The 20,002-nt window shown below is 48.3% G+C and overlaps 1 protein-coding gene across 1 annotated transcript in view; it reads left to right on the top strand.

Moving 5' to 3' along the window:
- The window catches only part of TRAPPC9 (trafficking protein particle complex subunit 9), a 488,202-nt gene that overhangs the window by 111,608 nt on the left and 356,592 nt on the right, over nt 1-20,002 (top strand). The window contains exon 17 of the mRNA XM_044293230.1: nt 2,009-2,133. Within this exon, the coding sequence (XP_044149165.1) occupies nt 2,009-2,133 (125 nt within the window). The remainder of the gene's footprint in view (nt 1-2,008; nt 2,134-20,002) is intronic.

Raw genomic sequence — 20,002 nt, 5'->3', positions numbered from 1 at the left:
TGCATCCACCTGAAAAAAGCTGTAACGTCATGGCCACTAGGGGTCTCACTTCCCATGAGTTGCAGTCCACTGCCTGCTGTCAGGCAAGACCCTGTCCCTGGTAACAGAGACTCAGAGGAGGCTGTGAGGGAGTGCGGTCCGCAATGCACGGGCACCATCCGTGGGGCAGGCGCATGGGGATCGCAGACCCATTCACTCGAATGGGTCCGCGATCCTTCCGCTCTGCAAAAAGATAGAGCATGTTCTATCTTTTTGCGGTGCCGAAGCACTGAACGGAACCCCAGAAAGCACTCCGTAGTGTTCCGTTCTTCCGTTCCGCATCTCCGGATTTGCGGACCCATTGAAATGAATGGGTCCGCATCCGTGATGCGGAATGGCCACGGAACGGTGCCCGTGTATTGCGGATCCGCAAATGCGGTCTGCAATACGGCAACGGGCATCACGTGTTCATGTGAACGAGCCCTAAGCCTGATAAGAGAACTGCTTCTACACTGTTTCTGAACATCACAGGTGCCTCCTGCCGTTCTGTTATCTGATCTCTCCCTCCTGTTCTGTGAGCTCCAAACAGAACAGGGAATGTGCACCTTTTCCTTTGCGATTGCATTGTACTTATTTTGAGCTAAAAATCATTTTTGAAATGAGTCTTTATTAAAAATATGGCATTTTTCTGTACAGAGCCGACATGCTCTAGTAGCACCCTTCAGATTTTCTTTCTTTTCCGTCCGACCAGGAAAAGACGGACTCCTTATCTCTGATCTCTGACGTCATAAACACTCATTATGGGTCAGTTCTTATCTTACTGATAAGAATGTGGCTTCAATAAGTGTTTGTCCTCTTAGTAGTTTAGAGATGATGGTTATTAGATGAAAAACAGTTAACCCTTTGTGACAGAACAGCTCAATATTTTTAATATCGGCTAATTGAAAAAAATTAGTAACATGCAATCATAAAATAACATTTCCTCCGAAGGTGTATACATAGCCTTAAAAGGGAACCTGTCACCTCCAAAAACCATCTGAAGCCGCCAGCAGTACCTGAGAGTAGCGAGCAGTGCGTTTCTGACGATTGTTTTGTTCCTGAAGGCAGATGCGGCAAAAGCTCAGAAAACGTTCCTTTATCCCCTGCTGTCGCGCTTCTCTAGACATGCTTGCAGTCAAGGGGGCAGCAGCCAAGGTAACCATGCCCACTTCCCTGCCCCTTCGCACTGACTCAAAGCCGTCAGTTTGGCTGGCTTTGAGGAACTCCGCATAAGCGCTGACGCTTGACTTCAAGCATGTCTAGAGAAGCGCGCCGGCAGGGGATAAAGGACAGTTTTCTGAGCTTTTGCCGCATCTGCCTTCAGGAACAAAACAATCGTCAGAAACGCACTGCTCGCTACTCTCAGGTACTGCTGGCGGCTTCAGATGATTTTTGGTGGTGACAGGTTCTCTTTAAGGGAAGAAAGGTCACTGCGTACAGTACTGGCAGAAGGGAGAGAGGCTTCTGAGAGAAATGCATCTAGCTGTGCAGCTGAAACAGGGAATAACACGGCTGAAAGAGACTTTAGGGGAAGTGATTGCACAAAGAAGCGCAGCCATTATGCAAAGTTTTTATTGAAAACTCAGGTACGTTTTAATATTTTACGCCCCCTCATTTCAAACACATGCGTGTTTCAGAAAGCTGAGATATAGGGTGCTGTTTGATGTAATCCTCACACTGCAGAGCTATGCCTTTACTGCCTGTGACATGAAGGACAGACTGGTCACCGGCAGTTAAAAAGGGGTTTAGCTGTGGAGTGGAGTTCTTGTTGGTCTCGTATAACTTTTGTGGTAGAGGGAGCGCTCTATATCTAAGCACCTGGCCGCAGCCGCGGTTATTGACCACGTTATCTAAGCCGCGATGATGTTACGTGACTCATTTATGAAAACTTTTGGTGTTGTCTTGAGTCATTGCTTCCTGTGATATGTGATAGGTAAAAAAAAAAATAGAACAAACATTTTCTTCTTCTTCTTGTATACGATTCTTCCAGACGGCATCAGCGTCAGCGGCCTGCCTGTGTCCAGCCCCTTCCGGCACATTGTCAAACCCAGAGTGGAAACCAAACCCCTCAACCCTCCCGAGAGCAGCAGAAGCAGCGACTTCAGCCACGTAAAGGTAAGTGATCCTGTAACCTTCCAGTGCTGGGGGTCCTGAGTGTTACCCCGGGGTAGTATTCCCATGTATTTGTATGGCATTAGCCAATGTGGATGAGTGGGCACTGACTAAGTGTTACATAGCAGGATCCACAGCATATTGAGACTCTATTAGCGGAAGGTGCAGGTTCAGCCAGCAGCACAGAGTATTTCAGGAGAGGAGTGCGCTGATCTTGCGGTTTAGCTCTGACGTGTCCTCTCGTGTGATGATATCACTGTCATGATGTGAAGAGAAGTCGTGTCCTCTCCCTTTCTGTCCAGCGGCCATCGTGCGCTTCTCTGCCTCATCCGTCCAGTTAGGAGCAGAGTGATATGATCAGTATTTGCGCTGTGAGAACGCGCCTCTACAGATCGGGGGGTGATGAATTGTGTAGTACACAGCGGGGCGAGCCTCGCTAATGACACAACCGCTACATTATGCCGGCAGCAAGGTTACGTGGGCCCCGCTCGCTGCCCGACTGATCAGCGTCCTCTCTCTCCTTCTATCTATCCATTCACACAATGATCCTCCCTGGTCCCCGGGGGGCGCCACTGCTCCTGGTCTGCCAGGCAGGACTGTGTGTGAATGAGTGCCTGTAATCGGTACTATGCAGGAGGTGGCATTGAGCTCCTTTTATTTGAGAGAGGGTGATGGGGTCACAATATAAATGAGCAATTTTTTATTTTTTTTTAACACCCCAGCAGTTTTTTTCCCATTCATGTGGGTGACATAAGCTACAGTACCAGGCCCGGTCATGCTCCTGTGTACGGTGCAGTATGGCTGATCATGACTGGTCCTGTGATGGGATGGAGACTCCACAACATCGGCTTTCATTCCCTTGCACCGTGGGTCACAGTTTGCAGTGAAGTTGCGCCATTACTGCAAACTCCCTATGGCGGGTGCTCGGGTACTTTTGCCATCAGGTTCAGGTTGGAACTGAAGAAATGTCATAAGGAGGGACAACACTGGTGGTGCACAGCGCGCTGCCGCAGGTTTCTAATACTACTCAATTCCCTTAATACCTCCTCCTACATTAATAATGTCCCCTCAGTTCTCCCTCACAGCAGGACAATCCATTGGTGCACCCTCCACAGTATGATACCCCTTTAAGTACACCCCACAAAGTGATGCCCCCTTAAGTTCCCTCCACAAAGTATGATACACCCTAAAGTGCCCTTTCACGCAATGATGACCTTTAATTGTGGGGAGCAGCCAATGGCAGGCGGGGACGGGGACGAGCCTCCCTAGCATGGCGGGTGACGCTAGAGAGGCTCGTCCCCCCCTGCCATTGAGGGACCAGGAGCGGCGGTAAGTATATTACCTGTCAGGGGCCCAGCACATGGAGGGGCTGTTTGAGAAATTGGATAACCCCTATAAGTGCCCCCACAGAGAATGATGCCCCCTTAACTGCCCACACACAGAGTGATGGCTTTTAAAGGGGTTATACAGGAATGACCTCAGGATACGCCATCAATATCAGATCGGTGGGGGTCCGACTCCCGTCACCCCTGCTGATCAGCTGTTTTAAGACGCCGCTGCGCTCACTGGAGCTCAGATGAGCGCTGCAGTCTCTTCACAGCTCACCAGTCACAGCGCCATACATTGCATAGTGGCTGTGCTTGGTATTGCAGCTCAGTCCCATTCACTTGAATGTGGCTGAGCCGCACTTGGACCATGTGACCAATGTACGATGACATCACTGGACTTGGAAGAAGCTGCAGCGCTCACAGAGGATACGGTCCTAAGTGTCGAAATTCCTGGATAATCCCTTTAAGGTCTCCCTACTCAGTATGATACCCTCTGAAGTGCCCCCGTACAGTATGATGTCCCTATAAGTGGCCCCCTCAGAGTGATGGCTCTTATTGCCTCCAGTCTGAATACTCCTATACCCCACGTTCCTCCGATGAACAGAACCGTCCTGCTGGATCTCAGCCACCCATCTCAAGGGGAACGGTGAAGCAGGGAGATGGCGGCGCTTCTTTACTATCATAGTCACTTATGTCTGTGTCCTGAGAACATGCAGGGGTCCGGACAGCTGACGTCCATGGTCCACATTCGGACCGCAGTCCAGTACCCTGCCCCCATATACGAGAGGAACCTTGTGACCATCAGCTTTCAACTTTTTCCCTCTAGAGAAGCTCGGTACATGACGGCTGAATGTAGAGCATGGTGCCTGGGGATGCGTCGGATCTCCGAGTCCATGCACAACCAGCGATCATGGAAGTTCCTGATGGCGGCAATTAAGCGTCATCCTGAAGCCCAAGGTGTTCACTGTGCTGTGGTTTTCCACCTGATCGCATTTCAGTCCAGCTCCTGAATTTACCTTTGCAGTGAATGTCAGCCATTAATTATATGAGCATGTGTCCAGGCGAAAGGCAGACAGTGATGGATGTGGGGCCCGGGGTTATCGGTAATTCAGAGATCCTGTGTTGTCAGTAAGAAGAGACATGACAGAATGAATACACAGGACCATGAGCTTTACTGTCCCCAATAACATCCAGTCACGGGCGACTGGAGCCGCAATGGTGCAGAAACTAGGGTGCAGTAAACACGTCTACCAGGTTGGTTATAGGAAGTCCATCTGTCAGCAGATCTGTCCCTATGACACTGGCTGACCTGTTCCATGTGCGCTCGGCAGGTGAAGGCGTCCGTGTTGGTCCCGTGTTCATATGTGTCCGCATTGCTGAGAAACATGTTTTATTATATGCAAGTGAGCCTCTAGGAGCAATGGGGGCGTTACCATTACACCTAGAGGCTCTGCTCTCTCTGCAACTGCTGCGTCCCCTGTACTTTGACAGGACCAGACAATGAAAACATCATCACACCTAATGGTATTGTTAATCAAAGTACAGAGGGTGCAGCAGTTGCAGAGAGAGCTGAGCCACTAGGTGTAAAGGCAACGTCAGACATAGGCCAACCCCTTTCAGGATATTAGTGAGGGTGTCAGGCAGCTGCTAAGAAGCCGCAGTAGGGCGACTTTGTTTCGGAAAAAGGTAGCTGAGGGGCGACGTAATGTATAGTTGTAGGTCGATACGTATACTGGAGCTGTTACTGGGAGAACTGGTAACGATGGGGCTGACTATGCCGCGGCATGTTACACGCGTGTCCGTGCAGTAGGGGTCTTCGCCCCCGTTGCTCCTATATCTTCATTTGCATATATTTTGCCAAGCAAAGTCGGACAGTTTCATAGGTACAAATCTGCTGACGGATGCCTTATTAATATACCTTCTTTTATTCCTCTGGGAGAAACGGCTTAAGGGTACTTTCACACTTGCGGCAGAGTGATCCGGCAAGCAGTTCCGTCGCCAGGACTGCCTGCCGGATCCGTCAATCTGCATGCAAACGGAAAGCATTTGTAGACTGATCCGGATGCGGATCCGTCTTACAAATGCATTGCAATAATGGATCCATCTCTCTGATTGTTATCCGTAGGAACGGATCCGTTATATATGTTTTTCAGATTTTTACCGGTCTGCGCAGCCTGATGCATCCTGAACGGATTGCTCTCCATTCAGAATGCATTAGGATAAAACTGATCAGTTCTTTTCCGGTATAGAGCCCCTGTGACGGAACTGTATGCCAGAAAAGAAAAACTCTAGTGTAAAAGTACCCCAATCCTTCTCTCAATATTATTCCCATGTTGAGTAGTGGTACTTACAAGCATATATCTAAAAAAATACTGCTCCTATGTACAAGAATATAACTGCTATAATACTGCTCCTATGTCCAAGAATATAACTGCTATAATACTGCTCCTATGTCCAAGAATATAACTGCTATAATACTGCTCCTATGTCCAAGAATATAACTGCTATAATACTGCTCCTATGTCCAAGAATATAACTGCTATAATACTGCTCCTATGTCCAAGAATATAACTACTATAATACTACCTCCTATGTACAAGAATATAACTACTATAATACTGCCTCCTATGTACAAGAATATAACTACTATAATACTGCTCCTATGTACAAGAATATAACTACTATAATACTGCCTCCTATGTACAAGAATATAACTGCTATAATACTGCTCCTATGTCCAAGAATATAACTGCTATAATACTGCTCCTATGTCCTAGAATATAACTGCTATAATACTGCCCCTATGTACAAGAATATAACTACTATAATACTGCTCCTATGTACAAGAATATAACTACTATAATACTGCTCCTATGTCCAAGAATATAACTGCTATAATACTGCTCCTATGTCCAAGAATATAACTGCTATAATACTGCTCCTATGTCCAAGAATATAACTACTATAATACTACCTCCTATATACAAGAATATAACTACTATAATACTGCCTCCTATGTACAAGAATATAACTACTATAATACTGCTCCTATGTACAAGAATATAATGACTATAATACTGCCTCCTATGTACAAGAATATAACTACTATAATACTGCCCCCCTTATGTAAGATGATGGACCGGAGTATACCGCAGAATGTGACTTTCTCTTTAGATCTTGTTTTTGCTGCCTGTCATGCAGAGGATTGATGCTGTCACAGTATGGCGGTAGCAGGTGATGCCCTGTGATGTAACCCTCGCTCAGGATATAATGACTGTGTATCATGATGAGGATCCTCTGCCCTCTCTGATCCATGACACAGGTGAATGAGATTTATCAGTGGTACAGATGACGGAGGCCTCGGCCGCTCATCACCCAGAGCTTGACTCCGTGCTCCCGCTCCGCAGGCCTCTCACCGCTGCCTCATTCTTCTGAAGTGATTACACACCCAGGAGTCATCCTGTAGGCGGTAATAAATCATCGATTTAATTATTCCTCGGTCTGATGGGGTTAAAGCTGCAGCATCTACTAGAACACACGGGCGCTGAGTAATACTGCCATCAGCCTGCATCACATAAGAAGAGGTGTTATAAATCCGCCAGCGGGGTTCAGGGCCTGAGACCCTATTTGACTGCCATTGTGTAACATTTTTAGTGAATTACTGTTGTCGAAAGTGGGTACTACGGGGGTACGGACCCTGGATTGAAGGAGAGATAGTTATTGCTATGGGAGTTATGAAAATAGGCGAGCGACGCGGCCACTGTTCCTTTTCCAGTTGCTGGAAATAGCCGATCCAGCAATTTTTGAACGCCCGTAGCTGTGAACAGAGGGTGGCTGCGCATGCGCGGCTGTTCTATACATATTAAAGGGGTCCTGTTTGGAAATAGGAGCGGTTTTCAGAGGTGGGACCCACACCTGTCAGACATAGGCCAACCCCTTTCAGGATATTAGTGAGGGTGTCAGGCAGCTGCTAAGAAGCCGCAGTAGGGTGACTTTGTTTCGGAAAAAGGTAGCTTCAGGGCGACGTAATGTATAGTTGTAGGTCGATACGTATACTGGAGCTGTTACTGGAAGAACTGGTAACGATGCCGCGGCATGTTACACGCGTGTCCGTGCAGTAGGGGTCTTGGCCCTAGTGGAGATTATGGAGGATTATGCAGATTCCCTCTCGGGGAAAGGTTCCTGTGAGGACAGCGTTTCCTGCGCGGAGCTATTTTTAGCTGCGGTTTGTCCCCCATCGCGCTATTTAAAGATTCATTGCGAGCTGTTAATAGGTGTATTTATAACCGCGGTCTGTCAGCCGGAGCCGTCCGCGCGCCGTGATAAATGGAGATTGTGTTCTGGGGACTGGCTGCCATGGCAGCTGTTAACCCTTGATGACGAGGCTGGCACGTCTGGTCTGAAAACATAGAAGTGAAGATTTTACCCGTCTGGAGAACAGAGGACGATCGCAAGGCAGATACAGTTGCAAGAAAAAGTATGAGAACCCTTTGGAATGATCTGGATTTCTGCACAAATTGGTCATAAAATGGGATCTGATCTTCATCTAAGGGCTCTTTCACACCTGCGTTATTGTCTTCCGGCATAGAGTTCCGTCGTCGGGGCTCTATGCCGGAAGAATACTGATCAGGATTATCCTAATGCATTCTGAATGGACAGTCCGTCCTTCAGGATGCATCAGGATGTCTTCAGTTCCGCAACGGAACGTTTTTTGGCCGCAGCAAATAGCGCAGCATGCTGCGCTTTTTGCTCCGGCCAAAAATCCGGAACACTTGCCGCAAGGCCGGATCCGGAATGAATGCCCATTGAAAGGCATTGATCCGGATCCGGCCTTAAGCTAAACGTCGTTTCGGCGCATTGCCGGATGCGACGTTTAGCTTTTTCTCAATGGTTACCATGGCTGCCGGGACGCTAAAGTCCTGGCAGCCATGGTAAAGTGTAGTGGGGAGCGGGGAGCAGCATACTTACCATCCGTGCGGCTCCCGGGGCGCTCCAGAGTGACGTCAGGGCGCCCCAAGCGCATGGATGACGTGATCGCATGGATCACATGATCCATGCGCATGGGGCGCTCTGACGTCACTCTGGAGCGCCCCGGGAGCCGCACGGACTGTAAGTATACCGCTCACCCGCTCCCCGCTCCTACTATGGCAACCAGGACTTTAATAGCGTCCTGGCTGCCATAGTAACACTGAACGCATTTTGAAGACGGATCCGTCTTCAAATGCTTTCAGTACACTTGCGTTTTTCCGGATCCGGCGTGTAATTCCGGCAAGTGGAGCACACGCCGGATCCGGACAACGCAAGTGTAAAAGAGGCCGAAGTCTCAACAATAGACAATTTAATGATTTTCCTAGTTTATGACGTAAAGTCATGATTTTATTAAAGACACGGAGGCGAATATTGCTATCTCTTCCTTTACTAAATCCATAGCAGCAAGAAGAATAACCATGGTAACAAAACGAAACACCCCTAAAGGTGACCCCTCCCTCCATACGTCCATAAATAGCCCTTCCTCAGGGAACACTTCCTCTTTCTTGATCCAACTGTAACAGCACGAAAATCCAGAAGACACTGGGATTCACTAAACCGGTGCACTCCAACGGGAGACGACCATAACTGCGAACCAGAGTTGTAACCTGCACAGACATGCGTCCAAATAAGGAGAGTCAACCTAGGGGAAACGGAAACAAACAGCATGGTAATCTCCGAGTAAAGAATACTGTAAAATAGCAGCAGTACCACAGTCAAAAGAAAAAACGGAGACGCATATAGACAAAATATGACATAACGAAAATGCAATATCACTGAAACAACAGGCAAATATCGAATGGCACATAAATAAATAAGCAAAACATATAAAACGGGAGGGAAAGGGCGGGCAATATTCGCCTCCGTGTCTTTAATAAAATCATGACTTTACGTCATAAACTAGGAAAATCATTAAATTTTATAACAAGACACGGAGGCTTCATATTGCTAGTTCAAAGCTAAGGAATAACTGAAGAAAACGCATGAGGGCCAGGCCTGAAATAAAAATCCCTAAACGTAGAGGCCCTGGACTAGTCCGCTAGTTTCAAGATATCCTCCAAACGGGCCCCCGAAACCGCCATAGACGTAGCGGAAGCCCCACGAACCGAATGTGCCGTAAAGATGGAAGTATCGACCCCCGCAAGAGACAAAATCCACTTGACCCAGCGAGAAAGGGTAACACTAGTAACCGGGGCAAACGGCCTGCGAAAAGACACAAAAAGCTGCGGCGAGTCCCTAGACCTAAGGGACGCCGTACGAGAGAAGTACTCCCTGAAACAGGATACCGGGCAAACCGCGGGGCAATCAGAAAAGGCCGGGTAAGCCACTGTAGAAATGCTCGTCTTGGTGCGACGAGAAACATTAAACGAAATCCCCTCTGGAGTGAAAGAGACCGCGTCGAAGTCCAAGGCCGGGACATCCGAAACGCGCTTACACGAAACGAGACAGAATAAAGTAACCAGCTTTGCTGAAAGCTGACGCAAGGAAAGGTCCGGATTCGAAGGCCAACGAGACAAGAAGTCAATGACTAAGGACACATCCCACAAAGAGGAGAACAGAGGTCTAGGAGGCCTAGAGAGACGAGAACCCTTGAGCAACCGGCGAACCAGAGAATGTTGACCTGCCGGAAGACCCGAGAAACCTTGATGACGGGAGGAAATGGCAGATCGGTACAAATTAATCGTACGATAGGCCTTGCCGTCCTCGAAAAGGGAGGATAGAAAACGCAAAACATCCTCTACAGGAGCCGTAAAGGGATCCAGGTTCCATCCCAAGCACCAACTAGACCAGACTCCCCAGGCTGCCCGATAAGCCCGAACGGTACCGGGGGCCCACGCACTTTCCAGGAGGAATCTAGTCGTCTCCGATATTCCCGCGATGTCCCAGCGACCCCTGAGATCCTGCACGCCAGAAGACGGAGAGTGTTGTCCACCAGAAGGGGATGGTGCTGACCCAGCGGGCCCCGAAGAAGGTTCAGTCGGGCCGGAAGAAGAACTGGGTCCGCAATCAAGAGCTCCATCAGCTGTGGGAGCCAAGACTGCTGACGCCAAAACGGGACCACCAGGACTAATTCTGCCTGCTGACGACGCACCTGAGAAAGTATCCGAGGTATCAGGGCGAAGGGTGGAAAAGCGTATAAGAGGATGCCTGACCAATCCTGGAGCAACGCGTCCACCGCCTCCGAATGAGGGTCCGGCCTCCAACTGTAATACCTGGGCAGTTGGGCGTTCCAACAAGAAGCAAACAGGTCCAAGGAGAACGGGCCCCAAAGGGATTCGATGGAGGAGAACACCGCCGGATCCAACATCCAGTCGCTGAAGTCCGAGATGTAGCGTGAACTCCAATCCGCGTGGACGTTGAGGAGACCTGGAATATACTCCGCCACGACCACGATCCCCTTGTCCAGACAATAGGACCAGAACTCCTTCGCTAGATGAGTCAACATTGCCGACCGAGTGCCGCCCATGGAGTTCACATAACGAACGGCCAACACATTGTCCATCCTGAGTCGAATACAAGCATTGACCTTGCCGTCGACGAAGCTCCGAATCGCAAATGATCCCGCCAGCAGCTCCAATGCGTTGATGTGCAGAGATGCCTCCGACGTAGACCATGGCCCTCCGGTGGACACACCATTGCAGCGAGCACCCCATCCCTGCAGACTGGCGTCCGATTCTATCACCACGTCCGGCTGAGGACCCACGATAGCCTTGCGATTCCACGCTTCGAGGTTGTGAATCCACCACGTCAGCTCGTCCCTGGTGTCCTGATCCAGGACCACCGAATCCCCGTAGGAAGCCCCCGCCTGAAGGTGGGCGATCTTGAGTCGCTGAAGCGCCCGATAGTGGAGCGGGGCCGGGAAGACCGCCTGAATTGAGGAAGACAGAAGACCCAAGACACGGGCCAAGTGACGTAGGGAAACATGAGGCAACCGGAGAGTGTGACGTAACTCCCTGTGGATGGCTCGAACTTTGGCCATCGGAAGACAAAGAGTGCGGGTGGAGGAATCCACGCGGAAGCCCAGGAACTCCATGGATCTGGATGGTTGAAGACAAGATTTCTCGAGATTGATAACAAATCCCAGACCGGTAAGCAGGGAGACGGACAGACGCAGATGTGCCCGGAGGGTAGCCGGATCCCGGGCAATCAGAAGCATGTCGTCCAGATAAATTATCAGACGGACACCCTGCCCCCGAAGCCACGACACCACCGGTCTCATAAGCTTGGTGAAGCACCAAGGGGCTGATGACAGGCCAAACGGGAGACATGTGAACCGCCATACCTGATCCCCCCACAGGAAACGCAGAAGATCCCGAGACTGATGGGCAATAGGCACTGTGAGATAGGCATCCTTTAAATCGAGTTTGACCATCCACTCGCCTGGAAGGAGAAGGTCTCTGAGCAGATGAATGCCCTCCATTTTGAAATGGCGGTATCGCACATAAATGTTCAGATTCTTCAGGTTTATCACTGGACGAAATTTTCCCCCTTTCTTTTCCACAAGGAAAATATCGCTGATCACACCCCCGTGGGGTATTGGAGCCCTTTCTATGGCCCCCTTTTTTAGAAGGGACAAGAGTTCCGTGTCTATGAGAGTGTGCGACTCTAGAGAGAACACCCGCGGTCTGAATGGGGGCAGACAAATTGGGGTATCTACCAGTTCGATCTGAAACCCCCTGATCGTGGACAGCACCCAAGGGTCGGAGGTGATGCGATCCCAGGCATGCAAAAAACATAGGAGCCTGCCCCCAATTCATGGGGAAGAAGACAGAGGACAAACTTGGGGACTTACCAAACGGACGTCGGGAACCTGGAGCTCCTCTAAAGCCTCTGGATCTTCCGAAGGTGCCTCTGGACGGAAAGAATGGTGCCTGTCGTTGGTCTTGAAACGTTTGGCGCTGCTGAAAGGAGCCTCGACCGGTGTTACGGGTCTGAAAGTGCGTACGGCCGGACAGGCGGCCCCTTGAGCTGCCGGCCATGGTAGAGACCCTAGTCTGAAAGACCTTGCGCATACTAGATTGTGCCTTGTCCAAAGCCGTGAAGGCTCCCACAAATTTGCCTAACTCCTTAATAAAGGAGTCTCCAAAAAGGAACCCCTGTGCATCTTTGCCCGATTCGGACAGAGCCATGTTGGTTAATTTAGGCTCGATTTTCATGAGGATTGCCTTCCTCCTCTTAATCGCCAGGGAAGTGTTGACATTTCCCGTGACGCATATGGCACGTTGTACCCAGCCCCTGAGCTCATCTGGGTCAATCTGAGTGCCATCCGCCTTGGCAGACTCCGCCAGCTCAAAAATTTTTGTGAGGGGCCCTAAGATGTCCAAAAGTTTATCTTGGCAAGCCCGCAGGGCCGAGTCAAGGCCCCTGCGAGGGTTAAAGCCCATTTTGGCCAGGAATTGGACCATTTTAGGGTCTACGTTAGGAGTCTCTCCGACTTTATTGGGGATAATGGGGCGTGGGCATTCCGCCCTTAGCTTGTTGCGGGTCTCCTTGCATAACGGAGTTCTAATTCTGGCCTCCAAGTAATGAGCCACATGGGAGGCAGGGACCCATTCAGCCGACCTGGGGTGGTGGAGGCTATCGGGGTCAAATAACGGCTCCCCAGCTGGATCAGTAAGAGGGGTGTCACTGGAGACGGCCGCCCCTGAGGCCCCACTAGTGGATGGCCGGGAAGGTGGGACGTAATCGTCCACATCAGGATCCACCATAACTCCTGCAATATCATCATCCGAACCATCAGGACGGAAACTCAAAGCCTCCTCATCAGACTCATTTTCAGAGTGACCACCGACGCGACTTTTCTGCCTGGCGCGGACAGGCTCGTTTGCGTGTGCCAGGCACGCTCTCATGTGATAGAACAGTGCTATCAGTAACAGGGTTTCTGGAGGCAGCGGCTGCAGGTGGCGGAATGCTGGGAGAAGCCATAGGGATAAGGGCCTGTGAAATAGACTGTGTGATAACAGACGACATGGATCCCATGGCAGAAGCAATCGCCTGGGATATAGAATGCTGAAGGGCAAGGGCCTGAGCTTCAGCAGGGGAGACAGAGACTGACCCACGGCTAGGAGCGGATCCCTGGGGTATGGGGACCAGAGGGCTGGGGACAGGGGTGGCCGAGTCATGAGCAGACATTATAGCTATCAGGAGTTAGTCACTCCAGAGAACCGTAACTAAGAGGGGAGGCTGATATCCTACCTAACCTGTAATCGCTGGAATCTAAAATGGCGCCGGGACAGAAAAAAGCGCGGACGCCGGAATAAATGGGAACGCCCCCTCCGCTCCCAGAGCCAATAGGAGCGGGGAGGAACAAATTACCACCCACAGAAAGGACCGCCCAAAGAGGCGCGTCTAGGGAGCGGTGAGGGACACCAAGATGGCGCCCGTGACCTGAACCGGTGACCTGCAAGATGGCGCCCGAACTCTCGTGCCTCGCGAGAGTTCGGGCGCAAGAAGAAGGCTGAAGAGAATGGCGCCGAAACGCCCAAGAGGAAGGGAACAAGATACGAACCGGTAAGAAATCTAACCGGCAGGAGGAACGAAAAAAGGTTACTGTAGGCAGTGGATGGAGGGGGGAGGAGGAGACAGAGGGTGAGTAATGAGGCACCCGAACGGGGAGCAGCCACGGCAACCAAGGGGAACAACCTAAATGTCAAATTAAATGCAGAACTAAAAATATAAGGGGTAGACAAAAGCGGCCTGCGAAACCGGATAGGTGGCTGGGGGAGACCCCAGAAAGAGATAAAAAAAAAAAAAAACTGACAGTAATATGGGTAAAAGGGACGTCTAAAACAAGACACACACATATGACACAAATCCCACTACTTATCTGCTATGGAGCAGCAAGAAAGAGGAAGTGTTCCCTGAGGAAGGGCTATTTATGGACGTATTGCCTATTTATGGAGGGGTTACCTTTAGGGGTGTTTCGTTTTGTTACCATGGTTATTCTTCTTGCTGCTATGGATTTAGTAAAGGAAGAGATAGCAATATGAAGCCTCCGTGTCTTGTTATAAAATCACAGTCTGCTTAAACTAATAACACACAAAGAATTAAATGTTACCATGTTTGTATTGAACACACCATGTAAACATTCACAGTGCAGGTGGAAAAAGTATGTGAACCCTTGGATTTAATAACTGGTTTAACCTCCTTTGGCAGCAATAACTTCAACCAAACGTTTCCTGTAGTTGCAGATCAGACGTGCACAACGGTCAGGAGTAATTCTTGATTATTCCTCTTTACAGGACTGTTTCAGTTCAGCAATATTCTTGGGGTGTCTGGTGTGAATCGCTTTCTTGAGGTTATGCCACAGCATCTCAATCGGGTTGAGGTCAGGACTCTGACTGGGCCACTCCAGAAGGCGTATTTTCTTCTGTTTAAGCCATTCTGTTGTTAATTTACTTCTATGATTTGGGTTGTTGTCCTGTTGCAACACCCATCTTCTGTTGAGCTTCAGCTGGTGGACAGCCTTAAGTTCTCCTGCAAAATGTCTTGATAAACTTGGGAATTCATTTTTCCTTCGATGATAGCAATCCGTCCAGGTTTTGATGCAGCAAAGCAGCCCCAAACCATGATGCCCTCACCACCATACTTCACAGTTGAGATGAGGTTTTGATGTTGGTGTGCTGTGCTTCTTTTTCTCCACACATAGTGTTGTGTGTTTCTTCCAAACAACTCAAATTTGGTTTCCTCTGTCCACAGAATATTTTGCCAATACTGCTGTGGAACATCCAGTTGCTCTTGTGCAAACTGTAAATGTGCAGCAATGTTTATTTTGGACAGCAGTGGCTTTCTCTGTGGTATCCCATGAAATCCATTCTTGTTTAGTGTTTTACGTATCGTAGATTCGCTAACAGAGATGTTAGCATATGCCAGAGACTTTTGTAAGTCTTTAGCTGACACTCTAGGATTCTTCTTCGCCTCATTGAGCAGTCTGCGCTGTGCTCTTGCAGTTATCTTTACAGGACGAACACTCCTAGGGAGAGTAGCAGCAGTGCTGAACTTTCTCCATTTATAGACAATTTGTCTTACCGTGGACTGATGAACAGCAAGGCTTTTGGAGATACTTTTATAACCCTTTCCAGCTTTATGCAAGTCAACAATTCTTAATCGTATATATGGAAAAGACTGGGCACACCTGAGGAAATTTGGTCACTACGCTTAATTATTGAAGGATATAGGCACATACATAAAAGGATAATTTGCTAATTGCAAAAAACGATCAATAGATAATATCTAAAATCCAGATAAGCAGTGCGCAATGCGCAGGAATAAAATTATCTAAAGTGGTCTAAAAAATCCTGTACATAAATATAATAATAAAAAGAAACAGTAAATATAGCAGCAAATGGCAAGTAGACGGCAATACTGGGCAGCAGATACTAGGTGGCAGCTTCGGTCCAATAAATAGCAAATAGGCAGCAACAATAGGCAACACAGTGCTGAGTGGCAGCTTGAGTCCAATACACTATTGGCAACAAATTATATCAAAGCGGCTGTCCGACATGAAAAGTCACTGATCATTCCATTATTTGGTCTTTCCAATACTTAAGAACATGCGCAAAGTTCAACACACTAAAATCCTTATATTGGTACGGTAGTGCGATACTCTGAATCATGCGCACACTTCACCGTCACTGCTAGTTCAATCGTGGAGCATTAGACCTATGCGCTAGGTCAGTGACAGCACAGCAGGTGCATATGAATAAACAGTACTCCGGTTGAGTGCAGCGGCGTCCCGCTGTTACTATACCTAGCGGCATCCCGCTGTTACTATACCTAGCGGCGTCCCGCTGTTACTATACCTAGCGGCGTCCCGCTGTTACTATACCTAGCGGCGTCCCGCTGTTACTATACCTAGCGGCGTCCCGCTGTTACTATACCTAGCGGCGTCCCGCTGTTACTATACCTAGCGGCGTCCCGCTGTTACTATACCTAGCGGCGTCCCGCTGTTACTATACCTAGCGGCGTCCCGCTGTTACTATACCTAGCGGCGTCCCGCTGTTACTATACCTAGCGGCGTCCCGCTGTTACTATACCTAGCGGCGTCCCGCTAGAGATAAATAGTCAGATCGGTGATCGCTCAATTCTCAGAACGATCTTACCGGTTCCTGAAGATTTCTGCCGTCCTGTAGACTCTGAGTGGATACTTTCCTTTTGTCTTCCAGGAGATTCGCTTGCTGCGTTGGGGAACTGTTGCACGTGGGCCCGCTGGTTCAGGTCCAGGTTTCAGCTCCACATCACCTTCTCCCGCGGATATAGCAGTAAATGTTGCGGCAGTTATCTTTCTCAGGTTATTCGTGGTGCACTCACGTTCAGGTGGGGGGGTCTGACCAGACGCGTTTCGGGGGTTAATATCCCCTTCCCAAGAGCTAATTTGCATATTTTATTCCCATGATGCAAGTCTCCATGCATCTGCTCGGTCTCTTCAATCAGAGCAGGTGCCCCTGTGATCTGCACTGCTTCTGGCTAAATAATACCCTGCTCTGCACTGATGAGGGGCAGAGACCCCAAACCGGCCCCCGCAGGTGGGCGCTCTCCCTTTTCAAGGAGTCTGTGCTTCGGCTGAGGTGATATCCATACTCAAAAGGGGACTGGGGGCCACCACACGCTCTGCACACCCTATTGTCAGGCACTACCCATTTGTCTAAGTTTGTTAGGTGTCATTATAAGCACTGGTGCGCTAAACTGCTGTGCTTCCGTTATAAAGATCTCTGCTTGCTGTCACTAAGCAGGGGCTGCAGATCACAGCTGAGGGTTTGCTACAGTTGTATCCAGTCCTTACAATCCCCTGTGGACTTCAGACTGACACTATGGATCCGCAATTTATCAGCACAGGAGAGACATTTCGTGCTGCTGATGTGTAGGTGTAGCTAATCTTCAGCATTCACTCACGGCAAGCAGAGGTCTTGAAAATGCTGACAAATGTATAGTCAAAATTTGGCTGCAGGGGTACAAGGTTAGTGGAGGACAAATGGTCTATCATTTAGGAAAATCAGATCCCAGGCGCCGCTGATCGATGCTCCTGGGTAATAGATGGAGAAGCGCTCCGAGGATGATTGAATTATGGCTTCAGGTCCAGGAGAATAATGACGGCAATAAACACCCGCAGAGAGCGCTGAGGAGACCCCTTACACCGCCATCACCGGGGCTCAGGTCTGTGAGGATAGATAGGAGATAGATAGATACAGTAAGTTCCATAAATATTGGGACATGGACACAATTCTAAAATTTTTGGCTCTATACACCACCACAATGGATTTGAAATGAAACAAACAAGATGTGCTTTACCTGCAGACTGTCAGCTGTAATCTGAGGGGATTTATATCCAAATCTGTGCCTTTGCAGCCCCCCGATGGAGAGGGAGAGAGCCCCCCGACAGCCCCATCCTTACCCTTCCCCGTCTGCTCGGTTGTAGCATACGGGGAAGGTTCCCATGGCAACAGGACGCCTTCTCAGGCATCCTGCTGTCCATGGTGCTGAACAGATCTGTGCTAAAGGCATAGATCTGTTCAGACAAAGTGTAAAGTAAAATACAGTACAGTACCCTATATTGTGTACTGTACTGTATTATACAGACATCAGACCCACTGGATCTTCAAGAACCAAGTGGGTCTGGGTCAAAAAAAATAAAAAAAAATGTGAAAATCTTGTGCAACACCTAAAGGGTTAACAAAGTTTATAAAATCAGTTTTGAATACCTTGAGGGGTATAGTTTCTTAGATGGGGTCACTTTTTTGGAGTTTCTACTCTAGGGGTGCATCAGGGGGCTTCAAATGGGACATGGTGTCAAAAAACCAGTCCAGCAAAATCTGGCTTCCAAAAACCATACGGCGCACCTTTCCCTCTACGCCCCGCTGTGTGGCCGTACAGTAGTTTACGGCCACATATGGGGTGTTTCTGTAAACGGCAGAGTCAGGGCAATAAAGATACAGTCTTGTTTGGCTGTTAACCCTTGCTTTGTTAGTGTAAAAAATGGGTTAAAATGGAAAATTAGGCAAAAAATGAAATTCTCAAATTTCATCCCCATTTGCCAATAACTCTTGTGCAACACCTAAAGGGTTAACGAAGTTTGTAAAATCAGTTTTGAATACCTTGAGGGGTGTAGTTTATAGAATGGGGTCATTTTTGGGCGGTTTCTATTATGTAAGCCTCGCAAAGTGACTTCAGAGCTGTAGTGGTCCCTAAAAATTGGGTTTTTGTAAATTTCTGAAAATTTCAAGATTTGCTTCTAAACTTCTAAGCCTTGTAACATCCCCAAAAAATAAAATATAATTCCCAAAATAATTCAAACATGAAGTAGACATATGGGGAATGTTAAGTCATCACAATTTTTGGGGGTATTACTATGTATTACAGAAGTAGAGAAACTGAAACTTGCAAATTTTTCAAAATTTTTGGTAAATAAGGTATTTTTTTTATGCAAATTTTTTTATTTTTTTTACTTCATTTTACCAGTGTCATGAAGTACAATATGTGACGAAAAAACTATCTCAGAATGTCCTGGATAAGTCAAAGTGTTTTAAAGTTATGAGCACTTAAAGTGACACTGGTCAGATTTGCAAAAAATGGCCTGGTCCTTAAGGTGAAATAGGGCTGAGTCCTTAAGGGGTTAAAAAACTCTTTGGTTGCTTTTGCAGTATGCTTTGGGTCATTGTCCATCTGCACTGTGAAGCGCCGTCCAATGAGTTCTGAAGCATTTGGCCGAATATGAGCAGATAATATTCCCCGAAACACTTCAGAATTCATCCTGCTGCTTTTGTCAGCAGTCACATCATCAATAACCACAAGAGAAGCAGTTCCATTGGCAGCCATACATGCCCACGCCATGACACTGCCACCACCATGCCTCACTGATGAGGTGGTATGCTTTGGATCATGAGCAGTTCCTTTCCTTCTCCATAGTCTTCTCTTCCCATCACTCTGGTACAAGTTGATCTTGGTCTCATCTGTCCATAGGATGTTGTTCCAGAACTGTGAAGGCTTTTTTAGATGTCGTTTGGTAAACTCTAATCTGGCCTTCCTGTTTTTGAGGCTCACAAATGGTTTACATCTTGTGGTGAACCCTCTGTATTCACTCTGGTGAAGTCTTCTCCTGATTGTTCACTTTGACACACATACACCTACCTCCTGAAGAGTGGTCTTGATCTGGCCAACTGTTGTGAAGGGTGTTTTCTTCACCAGGGAAAGAATTCTTCGGTCATCCACCACAGTTGTTTTCCGTGGTCTTCCGGGTCTTTTGGTGTTGCTGACAGTTGTTTTGGCCAGGCCTAATGTTTCTGCTATCTCTCTGATGGGTTTGTTGTGTTTTTCAGCCTAATGATGGCTTCACTGATAGTGACAGCTCTTTGGATCTCATCTTGAGAGTTGACAGCAACAGATTCCAAATGCAAATAGCAAATAGCAGACGTGAAATGACCTCTGGACCTTTTATCTGCTCATTGTAATTGGGATAATGAGGGAATAACACACACCGGCCATGGAACAGCTGAGAAGCCAATTGTCCCATTACTTTTGGT

This window comes from Bufo gargarizans, chromosome 5, assembly GCF_014858855.1.
Source record: "Bufo gargarizans isolate SCDJY-AF-19 chromosome 5, ASM1485885v1, whole genome shotgun sequence".
In the NCBI taxonomy this organism is placed as follows: Eukaryota; Metazoa; Chordata; class Amphibia; order Anura; family Bufonidae; genus Bufo; species Bufo gargarizans.
The sequence above is the reverse complement of the archived record's forward strand: the minus strand, read 5'-3'. Positions and strand labels throughout refer to the sequence as shown.